This window comes from Sminthopsis crassicaudata, chromosome 1 (assembly GCF_048593235.1).
Source record: "Sminthopsis crassicaudata isolate SCR6 chromosome 1, ASM4859323v1, whole genome shotgun sequence".
Taxonomy (NCBI): domain Eukaryota; kingdom Metazoa; phylum Chordata; class Mammalia; order Dasyuromorphia; family Dasyuridae; genus Sminthopsis; species Sminthopsis crassicaudata.
In genome coordinates this window covers 239,705,068-239,717,763 of record NC_133617.1, presented here as the reverse complement: position 1 = coordinate 239,717,763, position 12,696 = coordinate 239,705,068, and the positions used below count along the sequence as shown (strand labels likewise).

Genomic DNA, 12,696 nt, shown 5'->3' with positions numbered 1-12,696 from the left:
CATTGTTAAATAGTTATATAGTGGTCGGTGGTACGAACTTCAGCAGAGACTAAATTTAGATAATATACATCTTCTGTCCTCATAGAGCCCCCAGTCTAACAGATTTCATGACATCACTGCCATACCTTGGGACATTTTTTTAAGTATGTTTTGTATTTCCTAATTTGTAATTCCCTATGTTTAGTATTTCCCAATTACCTGTTACTGTCATGCAGATGTCTAAGCCTTTTTGAGATTTCTCTTTTTACTTTTCCAAAAGATATGGTTCATTTTCTCATTATTACTTTGCTGGATTTTCATTTTATTTTGGCAGAGTTTAGTTGATATTAAATGTGGGATTTAAATTCAGGTTTTCTTGACTATAGGACTTGCTCCCTATCTACTATCCTACATTGCTTATCTCTGAGGTAGAGAATATGTACACTTTTTTAACAATGTATTTTTAACAATGTATTAATTTTCATTTTTTCTTTTTCCCTTTCAGTATCTAGAGAGAAACTCCAACAGGAGATTAATAACCAGGTATGTATTTTGTATTTTGTGCCCTTACTTTAATATTGACCTTTTGCTCTGAACTTGAAAAAGCTGACTTTATGAAAGTGAAAAACATATGAATTTGGAGATTTTGGGTGATGAAGAGAAACCAGCCACCCAACCATTTTGGTTCAGTTCCCATTCTCTCTTATTAGTGTCTTAAAAAAAAATAAGAAATGAAAAAGAAAAATTGATCTGAAGTGAAAATTTAAAGTCCAAATAGTCTCACAATCATACCATTAACTTCCATTGATAGAATCAAAGTTGCAAATGGATACTTTTCTCTCATTTTCCCCTAACAAACTCAACTCTTATCCATGATTTTCCCAAGATGCAACTCTCAATGATGAGAATTAAAATTTTATATTCAATTACTGCATTCTCAAAAATCTTTAAATATCTTTAAACTATTCCTCACTTGACTAGCACAAAATTTCATAGATTTTTTTTTTAAATCTGGACCTGTTATTTCAATATTATAGAAAGTTTAGAAGTTCCTCAACCAACCAATCAATCAACAAGCATTTATTATATAGTGACTACATGCCAGGTGCTGTGTCAGCCACTAAGGAGACAAATGTGATGTGCACATGGAGTATCTCTACCCACAGTGTGGTACTTCACTCCTCCTGCACTGGCATGTACTACTATTTTACTCTCTTGTGTTGATTTGCTCATCCCGACTTGCTCTCATATTGGTAAGTAAGATTTCTGGGGAAGGACTACCAACCTCATAATTACATTCAAACTCTCTCAGGTTCCTAAGTTAACATTGTTTGGAGAGAACACACTCTTCCCTAGTCTCCTTTTAAGTGCTTAAGTTCCAATCATTTACACAAAACTAACAAAACTAATTTCATAATAATGACACTTTGGGAACTTAAACATAACCATTTACTTGGCAATAAGGCAAAAAGATATTAATAACATCATAGAAATCAAGGTTAAAGCAATACATTGATACTAAATACATAATATCCACATAAACTTGGGAAATGCTCTCGCAAGTTTACCAACCAATTGGGAATCTTGTAGTTGAAGGTTTCTGTCCTCTAACTGTATTAGCTACCAACTCCCTGCTATAAAGCTAGTATTTTTACCTCATACTGTTTCTTCTATCTTTAATTTTCATTAGTTATTTTCTTCAAGACCTTCAATGACTTAAATCAGACATCCTTTTACTTAGGTGGTTAAAAGCTTAACAAATCTCCCATCCAATAAGAAATCATTATTTAATGAGCTTGTAGTCTCCACATACATGATTTTTTTAAAAATTTGTGAGTTTTTTTTTAAACTTAAAAGTAGTATGCAAATGAGCAGAAAGAAAATATAATTCCAACTATTGTAATTTGATTATTTTTTAGTTGTACCTGACACCATTTTTGGGGCAGGGATACTGAAGTGATTTGCTATTTCCTACTCCAGCTAATTTTACAGGTGAGGGAACTGAAGAAAAGAGAGCTAAGTGACTTGCCCAGATCACATAACTAGTAAGTGTCTAAAGCCAGATTTGAGCTCAGGAAGATGAGTCTTCCTGACTCCAGAGCTGGCACTCTAATCATTGAACCACCTAATTGCCCATAGTTTTTCAATAGAACCATTCTAAGAGTCTTTGTCTTTTACAACATTTACTTTAGAAAGTTTTTTTAGCAGTTATTAATAAATACAGCTTCTACATAAACATACAATTTAAAATTATTCTTCCAATGAAATGGAATTCTGGAGTCCAAATAGTACCATACTTATATCATTAATGTCTATTGATAGAACTGCAAATGAATACTTTTATTTCATTCTCCTAATAAACTCAAATCTTCTCTATAAATTTAAAAAGTACTTCAAATATAAAATTGTTCACATACAAGCGGAACATCATCCTATATCCTATATAATGTAATATTTTATATGTATTACCCAGTTTATACTCTGTCCCATTTTTTTTTATATTTTAATAGTTTTTATTTACCAGATATATGCATGGGTAATTTTACAACATTGACAATTCCAAACCTTTTGTACTAATTTTCCCCCTCCTTCCCCCCCACCCCAGATGGCAGGTTGACCAATACATGTTCAATATGTTAGAATATAAATTAAATACAATATATGTATACATGTCCAAACAGTTGTTGTGCTGTACAAAAAGAATCAGACTTTGAAATAGTGTACAATTAGCCTGTAAAGGAAATCAAAAATGCAGGCGGATAAAATTAGAGGGATTGGGAATTCTATGTAGTGGTTCATAGTCATCTCCCAGAGTTCTTTCACTGGGTGTAACTGGTTCAATTCATTACTGCTCTATTGGAACTGATTTGGTTCATCTCATTGTTGAAGAGGGCCACCATATAGTATTGTTGTTGAAGTGTATAATGATCTCCTGGTCCTGCTCATTTCACTCAGCATCAGTTCATGTAAGTCTCTCCAGGCCTTTCTGAAATCATCCTGCTGGTCGTTTCTTACAGAACAATAATATTCCATAACATTCATATACCACAGTTTATTCAGCCATTCTCCAATTGATGGGCATCCACGTAGTTTCCATTTTCTGGCCACTACAAGGGCTGCCACAAACATTTTGGCACATACAGGTCCCTTTCCCCTCTTTAGTATTTCTTTGGGATATAAGCCCAGTAGTAACACTGCTGGGTCAAAGGGTATGCACAGTTTGATAACTTTTTGAGTATAGTTCCAAATCATTCTCCATAATGGCTGGTTGTATTCACAATTCCACCAACAATGTATCAGTGTCCCTGTTTCCCACATCCCCTCCAACATTCGTCATTATCTTTTCCTGTCATTCTAGCCAATCTGTCTGTCCCATTTTTTAATAAACTACTCATAGTGCATTTGAAAACTGGTTTTCTTTACAGCTAGACTTCAGCAGTTATTATTAAACTAACTTTTCTTTCCTAGTCCTTTCAGGAACCAAACTACTCACCTATGAAAATGTTAATACTTTACATCATTTACCACTTTAATTATTTTTCTTTACATAAAAGTACAATTTGACCCTTTCAGCACCAACCTGCTCATCTTAAAGAGAAAATACTATGAATGAAAGGGAAACGTGAATTGTTTCATATCCTAGAACCCAAGGCTCTGTTCTAAGCCCTCTTTTCTTCTCCTCCTATATTATCACACTTATTGATATTAACAACTTCCATGAATTAAATTATCTTTTTTTTGCACCAGATCTATCCCCTTCTACTTTTTCTCCTGAGCTATCATCCCACATTACACATTGCTTTTTAGTCATCTCAAAATAAACGTCCTATAGATATCTTGCATTCAACATAATCAAAATTATAAACTAACCTAATCTAGACACCTAAAAAAGCTACATAAATCCTCATGACTTTCCCTATCATTTACATCCCTTGAAATTACCTCATGACTACAGTATGTACTCTTCTGCAATGATCTCTGCATTATAGATATCCCACCTATATTTTTAATTATATGGTGGGAAATAATAAATAGTCCAGAGAAGTAGAAATGAATAGATTATTATGTTATTTCCCCAAAAATAGACCTCATCTAAACTTTCTTATTTCTGAGAGATCATCTTTCCAATCATGCAGGTTTATAAATTGGGTCATCCTTAGCACCTCCTTCTCTTACACTACACATGTCCAATCAATTGTCAGATGTTTTCATTTCTGCTTTTGCAATATCTACTTTTCTCTTATCTTCTCTATTACAATAGATTCCTAATTGGGGTCCTACTTCATACCTCTCCCCTCTCCGATCCATTTTCCACACAGCTGCTAAAGGGGTTTTCCTAAAGCCCAGGTATCATCATGTCATTTTCATACTCTGTAAAATCTAGTGCCTTTCTACTAACTCAAATCTTATTTCATCTTTATCTCATTCTTTCTGTAATTTATATTTTGTGTGTTTTACAATGTCAATTATTAACACAGTGTACATGTATAAAATTTATACATAAAAATATTGAATCATAGTCCAAAACAAAGTTTGCTGAGAAGATATGCAAGCAAAAAAGCATGGAGACCACGGTGTCACAGGTTAAAGATATAAACATTTGTCTGCAGTAATATAGTCTTTTTTTTTTTTTCCCTGAGGCTGGGGTTAAGTGACTTGCCCAGGGTCACATAGCGAGGAAGTGTTAAGTGTCTGAGATCAGATTTGAACTCGGATCCTCCTGAATTCAAGGCTGGTGCTCTATCCACTGCACCATCTAGCTGTCCCTACACTCTGTCTTTATCTACAAACATCAATCTCCATGTTTTCCTACTCATCTAGCACAAGCTGTCATTCATCCTTGCCAAGAGTATAACTTTCAAGTCAACATTTATAGGGTGTCAGTCTACTCTCCATTTCTGTTTCCTTCATGCCAAGAAAGGGTATATTTTTCTGTTTTCTTGTGTCTATCAACACTGTTACCAAATAAAAGGTCCAGAGTGAGTTCATTCATAATTAATGTCTTATTTAACTCAATAGGTAACAAGATAGAAAAAATCAAACACCTTCTAATTTACTGAGCTTTAAAACAAAATTATTTCACTCATTTAGCTAATGCAATATTCTCTGAGAGTTCACATGGCAAAATTATTACTTGGATTCTTTGAATGGACTCAACTCAATATTTGAAATTACTGTTATTTATAACACTGAAGTCAGTTGACTATTTCAGTATTTCATAGAATGATAAAGATGAATGGGGGCCTGTAAGGTCATCTATTCCAGCTCCTTCGTTTTATATCTTGGAGATGAAGACGAGCCAAAGAGTTGAAGCAGTTTGTCAAAAGGTCAAACATCTACTTACTGACAGGATCAAGACTGGAATCCAAATCTCCTGATTCCAAAGCCAGCAGTCTTTTTCCAATACCATGGCACCCATCCCTGTCACCCCTGGGGCATTGGTATCTTTTTCTCATCCTCTGCTGTGCACTTTGAGAATAACCATACTAGCCTTTACATGTTTTTTTTTTTTTTTTTAATAACTTTTATAAGACTTGTTTCCTTTAGTATTGTATTTTCAGCTATTAGTGAAGCACTTAAATGTTTTGGGATACTGGGCAACTATTCATCAATAATATATCATCACTTTTAGATCTTACTTTGTTTCAACTGAAGTGTTGAAGTAGAGTTTCTGTATAGTAAAGTCACACAGTGAAGGCAATTAAAGCAGCACCCAATCCTCATTGATGGATACAAGAAAAACCTATTTCAATCAATCAACATTTATTAAGCATCTACTATGTGTCAGGCTTTGAGCTGAGTGCTATATAGATAGAAATAATGGGGGAAAATGGGGAAGACTAACAAATACCTACATCTGAATATAGATGAATACAAAATTTTAGTCAGAAATGGTTCAACAACTAAGAGAAATTAGGAAAGGCTTCATGAAAGAGTTAGGACGTATGAAGGAAATGAGGATAAGGTTCCAATATTACCAGCACTATACCTATACATGCTTCCTCTGTATCATTTCTTCCTTTCATACCTTATTTTTATGAGATAATTGCATCTTTTTACTTTTTCCAACCCAATTTTATTTTTTAGAATCATCCCATCATATGCAACTCAACTTCTTCCAAACTATTTTAGTAATGATAGCAGTTTTAAGAATAAGGATAACATTTGCATATAAGTAAGCAGTTTGACAAATGAGTGCCTTATAACTAGTGTTAAACATTTACTTTATATTTCTTTACATTTTTCATTGAGTTCTGTTCTTTTTGTCACAAATATCTGAAAATCTTTCAGTTCATCAAAATCCATTTTTTTTTTTTAATTCAGGCTTAAACTCAGCTTTACTAAGTAAATTACTCTTGGTCATAACCCCAATTATTTTGGTCTTTGAAATGTAATGTTCCAAGACCTACAGACTTTTGGTGTAGAAGCTGCCAGGTTTTGTGAAATCCTGCAGTATTTAAACCATTTTTTCCCCCTTGATGCATGTAATATTTTCTCCTTAAACTGGGAGTTTTAAAACTTGGCTATGTCATTCCTATAGGTTTTCCTCTTCAGATCATTTTCAGGTGTTAAATGGAAGATTTTTTTTTTTCTATTTCAACTTTTTCCCCTTGTTCTAGAACTTTTCTATTCTTTTATATTATATTCAGGAGTCCAATAATTTTTATATTGTCTTTCTTCAATCTGTTCCCCAGACCAGTTGCTTTTCTAATGAGTAGCTTCAAATTCTCTTCTCATTTTTCTAGTCGAACTATTTCCTATTGTCTTTTAATATAATTTCATTCTTCTTTCCCAAATCTGTTTTTCAAGGAGCTATTTTCTTCCTTAAGATTTTGGACCTCTTTTTTGCCAATGGGTTACCTTTCTTTTCATAATTTTCTTGGATTGCTTTTCTTTTCCTAAATGTTCCTTGATCTCTCTTTATTTGATTCTGTTCTTCCTAGAACTCTTTTTGTGCTCATTTGATATTGCTCTTTAGGGTAGGAGTGGCTTTTTTTGTTTTTTTTTTAACTTCACTATTTTCCTCTAAATATAAGCCCAGATCTTCTTGTATGCCATCATAGCTCTCTATGATCAGGGTCTTTTCCTTTGAAGGGGGAAGGGAACTGTTTGCTTTAAGATTATCACTCTGAGATTGTGTCCCCTTTGATCAGCATCTCCCAGGCTTCAAGGAGTGGAGACAGAACACAAACCTTTCAGGATGAGAGAATCAACTCCTATAGAAATTCTAAATTCTCATTCAATTAAGGAATCCTGATCTGATCTGCTCAGGCTTTCCCAGCCCCCACCAAGATACCCAATATACCCAATATAACAGCTTCCCTCAACAAAGGTTTGTAGATGGACCTAAGTAGTTCACTCAGCTGCCAGGACCATTCTGCCCACTGAGAAAGCATTCTCAGTGCCAAAACTCCATTTTCCAATAGATCTGCCTCTATAGAAGTCAGTCTCTTGGTAAAGTGATCCAACAATAAATTAGTTTTGAAACTAATAATTAAGGAATGAGTGAATTCTTTCACTCCTAAACCTGGGTCCGATTTAAAGAGGATTCTTAACAACTCATTGCCACTACCCTCTTGATCACCAGGAATTGAGACCACTCAAACAGCATCACCTTTGCTTATTCCTTTTTATTATTATTATTATTTTTTGTTAGCAGTTTACTATTATAACCCGGTTGTAATTCTGATGTTGTCCAGGCCTCTTGTCCTCCTTTCTGTTATTTTCTGAATTCTTTCTGAAAGCTCAAACTCAGGGAATCCTCTCTCCCCTAAGCCACAGTTAAGGCTTTCAGCCAAATTTCCCCAAAGTATTCTTGCTTCCTGAAGTAAGACATGGAAAGGTAGAAGGAGGAAGGGCTCAGTTTTTCTATTCTCAAGTGTTGTCTTATCCTTAGATGAAAGTTTATGACATAAAAGTTAGTGAGATAAAAGTTCCTGAGGCCATAAAGTGAAATTTCTTGAGGCATAATCTGCTTCCTTTTGAAGCTGCCCTCAGGGCTTGCTACTTATTGATTCAGTGGAGCTGGCCTGAAGGTGGCTACATTCCACTCAGGCCAAACCTTATCCTCTGGAAGTTATACCTTTCCCAAAGACCTTTCAAATTATTTTAGGAGCTGTTTTCCCTTTTATCTTTGCTGCTTTATGTCCATTTTATTGCAATGTTCTATTTATGGAAGAAATTTGGAAAACCTAGAAATTTCTTACCTACTCCATCATCTTCCCAGAATGTAATGTCAGAAACCAAAGGATTTTAAAAGGGGAGAAGAGAAAGGAATACATTTTAGCAATGGGAATAATCAGTGCAAAAATTATGGGAATGGAACATAGTGTGAGACAAATAACAAATAGATCAGATGTCTGAATCAAGGAGAGTGTATAGAGAGAATGATAAAAAAGGGTCAGTTTGTGAAGCTATAAATATCAAATATAGGAGTTTGTTGTTCTTGTTCTTGTTGTTCTTTAGTCATTCTAACCTGTTGTAACTCCTTTTGGGGTTTTCTTGGAAAAGATACTAGAATGGTTTGACATTGTCTTCTCCAGATTATTTTACAGATGAGAAAATTGAGGCAAACAGGGGTAAATGACTTGTCCAGGGTCACCCAACTAGCTGAGGTCAGATTCAAATTCATGAAGATGATTTCCTGACTCCAAGCCCAGCACTTTGTTCACTAGAGGTAATAACATTATAAGGTCACATAGGTAATAAACAAAAAGAGCATAGGATACTAGACTTGAATATAACTTGATAGATCCATTATATTCCTTTTTCCAGTGAGAAAACTAAAATCTCTCAAAGTCAAGTGATTTGTACAAGATCATATACAAATCATTCATAACAGAACTGAGATCAGAAGAATCAGAATTCTCTTACTTGGAAATTTAGTGCTTCTTCCATGACACAGCAGGAAATGCATTTCACCCAAGAGATTGTTGGAAGAAAAGGACACATCTTTTATATATTTTTTTTATACTGAGGCAATTAGGGTTAAGTGACTTGCCCAGGTCACAGAGCTAGGAAGTTTAAAGTGTTTGAGGCCAGATTTAAACTCAGGTCCTCCTGACTTCAAGGCTAGTGCTCTATCCAATGTGCCATCTAGCTGCTCCCTTTTCTTCTGAACTTACAGTTAGTATTTATTGGCAGAGAAGAGGCAAACATAGGATATTACAACAGGCCTCATCCATCTTTAATTTATTTCTATTCTGGCACTGAGACAAGAAATGAAACAGCTTCTTTAAAGATCTGTCCCTTTGTTTCTAATCTTAATTCTTGACATTTTTTCATTACTGTGGATAATCAACACAGAAATTCCTACCAGAGAATAAGATACTGTGGAATATTGTTATACAGAATATCCTGACATCAACCTTGCTAGCCACTTTTAGATAGTATTATTACATTAAAATTGAAAATCAGATATTCTCTCACTAGGTAAATTATTAACTGCACATTCACATAGAATGTAGAGATTGAAATTCGAAGAGAATACTTCCACCAGTATGCCAATAGCTAGCAGGTTTGTGTAAGCTGTGGCTTTTTTTTTTTTTTAACCACACCTGAGCTTAGAGAACAAACAACTACTTGAGCTCTCTAGAGAATACACTGAATTCTTGACTATGTGACTCACTAGGGAAATTAGTGGTCTTTTTAAAAATAATCTCTTAACAATAGTGTTTATTAAGCTAAGACAAAAATTAGCAGTGACCCATGTGGCCACCAGAATATCAACCCAAAATAATTATCCCAGAATAGGATAAATCCATACCATTATTTTTTCTTGCTCTCTAATTAGTACTACAATTTCACGAAAATATCTTTTAGATTTAGTTGATTTTATTGACACTTTTTTTTGTCTATAACCTCCTCCCACTCCCTACCTTATTTTTTAAAAAATTAAAAAGAGAGGGAAAATGGTTCAACAAAACTAATCAACATATCTGTCGATTAATTTAGCTGTGTTCCATAGTTTTTTGCAAAGAACAGAGTGAGGTCACTTCCCATCTCTACTTTTGGTTAAAACTTGGTTATTAAAATTATTTAACATTCAATTTCAAATTTTGTTTTGTTATTCCATGTACATTGTTGCTTTATTTGAGTTTACATATTTTGTTTATTTGTTTTCATTTCTGGGAGGTGCTAAGAGGGAGAAAAGTGGGAGGAAGAGAAAGTAAATGCTTATTAATTGAAAAAATATTGAAATACTGCTCTATTAAGGATATTTTTATATCCTCATTTATAATTTTTCACTACACATATTTTAAATTTATGAAATTTTATTTTAAAATTATTTTGGAAGACATTTTAAAGCTCTCTTTTGATGCTAATATTAACTCTGGATTCAAGTTCCCCTTCTTTAAAATGGGAGCATTGAACTAGATGATCTTTAACATCCCTCCCTCAGGCCTAAGTCTATACCATTGTGATTTTATATTTTTAGAAATAAGCAAGATTTTGGTCTCTGCTTTGGCAAGAACGCTGAGGGTCTTCCCTTCCCAGATTTATTTATTTATTTCAATTTTTTTTTTTTAATAGGTAAAAAAGGAGATTCTTTGCCTCAATTGCTACTTAATCTTAATCACCAAATGGTACAATCTCAGTCAAACTGAGACCTGTTGAAGACTTTAGCTTAAAAAAACCAAGCTCTCCCATTTCACATGGAACCATTTCCAGTTGTCTTGATCTATATCTGGCCACTTTACCCAGATGGCTCTGGAGGGGAAAGTGAGGCTAGTAATCTTGCACAGTCCTCTCTCACTTAAATTCAATCCATTTGCCTGTCATGTCATCACTTCCCTAATATCATGGTTCTCTTCCAGAACAAGATTTTGGTCTAATACAAGAAAGATGTTTATCTTTTTTTTTTTTTTTTAATGTGTAACAAAGTATTCACTTTAAGCCACTAAAATACTAGGTAGGTCTGGAAAAGAAGTGCTGGTCTGGAAATCCCTCTTAAAAAGTCAGCTCTTTGCTTCCTTCTTATCACTAATATTTAGCATTTACAAGGTATTCTTTGTGCATAAGGTTTTAAAACTATTGTTAACCAAACACTAGAGAGCTCTATTAAGTGTTTTTTTTACTAAATTTGCATCTGTCACAAATTCTGCACAAATTTCTGGTGTCATAGTCCTCAAACTTAGGCATCAATGGCAGTGGGTGGCAATTATTTCTCCCAGGTAGACTTCATAACATGTCTGTAGTACAAGATTCCCTCTTTCCCTTTCTCTTAAAGTTTTCATTTTATAATGAGCAGTGAAGTGTTGTAAGATTCCATATCCTGGTCTATTTATTTCCTCATTCACCTCCATTGGTATGGAAAATTTTTACAAATGAAAATATCTTAACTCATTCAGTTACACATCAATCAGAAGCAAAACTAGTTAACATTTAGCCTTCTATCTTAGTTTCCAGTTTTCAGGAGTTTCCTGTCCCTTAAAGCAAAAGACTGCTTTAAGTGATCTTATATTTATTTGTCTCTGAGAGAAAGAAGGACGGAGGGAAAGAGGAAGAATAACAACAATAAGAACAAATATCATTTATATAGGTATTTAAGGTGTATAAAGCTCTCTACAAATATTATCCCATTTGATCCTCACAACTATCTAGGAGGTAGGTATTCTTATGTCCTCATTTTATAGATGAGTCAAATGAGAGACAGATTAAGTATTTTTGCCCAGGGTCACACATCAGTTCTCTCAGGCTACATATAAACTGAGATCTTCCTGATTCCAGATCCAGCACTTCAATCTTTACTATTTGTTACCTATACCATTGGGATATAATAAGAAAAGAACTAGCCTGGAAGTCTAAAGACTTAGTTCTCTCACTAACTACTTATGTGATATTGAATGAGTCTAGACTTTGATTTTCTTATTTATAGACTAGGTTGTACAAAGTTCCTCCTAAGTGTTTATGTCATATATACGCATTCATACAGATAGAAAGAAAGAAAGATAGATAGACTGACAGAGACAGAGAGATAGAGAGATGTGGATGTGTGTCAAAGGAATGAGAAGAAATAAGATCTTGTCCTAAGTGTCATCGAGGCACTCACTCACCTTTGAAGATACATCAATCCTTATAGGTCACTCAAACATAACAATTAATTACTGCCCTAATCATCTAGTTCTTAAACTGTGAATCTTGACCCCATATGGAATCTTGTAACTGAATATGGAGACCATGAAATTATGATTGATTAATAGTAAATGTTTGGTTTGTATACTTATTTTATATACCCATTTGCCATGGGTCATGTAAAAATTTGTTAGGAGAAAAGGGATTGTGACTGGGAAAAGTATTAATGTACTAAATGATATTCTGATGCTCAGAAAGTATTAAATCATCACACACAAAAGTAGACATCCTACATTTTGGAAGGATCTAGCCTGTAACTGCTTTAGTTGTCCTCAGTATTCTTACATAAAGCTGAGAAGTAGGTGCTGATCAGAATTTATAATTGAAAGGTGAATAATTATTCTAAGCCACTAACAGAAGCCATTCTCCAAGGCTATCCTCTACCACTCCTTACCTTGTGAACATCTAATAACCAGGGGAGAGATAGGACATCTAAGTCTTGATATCCTAACCTTGACTTTCTCAGAAGTCCCTATTCCCAACCTGCCACATTGAGTGAAGTTAGGGCTTCAGCCAAGGTTAGGAGTGATTACTTTTGATCTGTAATCTCACTGTATGTATAGCCATTTAATCTTTTGCCTT

General features: G+C 34.2%; 1 protein-coding gene across 1 annotated transcript in view; it reads left to right on the top strand.

Moving 5' to 3' along the window:
* The window catches only part of CHST9 (carbohydrate sulfotransferase 9), a 333,686-nt gene that overhangs the window by 306,415 nt on the left and 14,575 nt on the right, over positions 1 to 12,696 (top strand). The window contains exon 5 of the mRNA XM_074277059.1: positions 485 to 522. Coding sequence (XP_074133160.1) covers positions 485 to 522 — 38 coding nt within the window. The remainder of the gene's footprint in view (positions 1 to 484; positions 523 to 12,696) is intronic.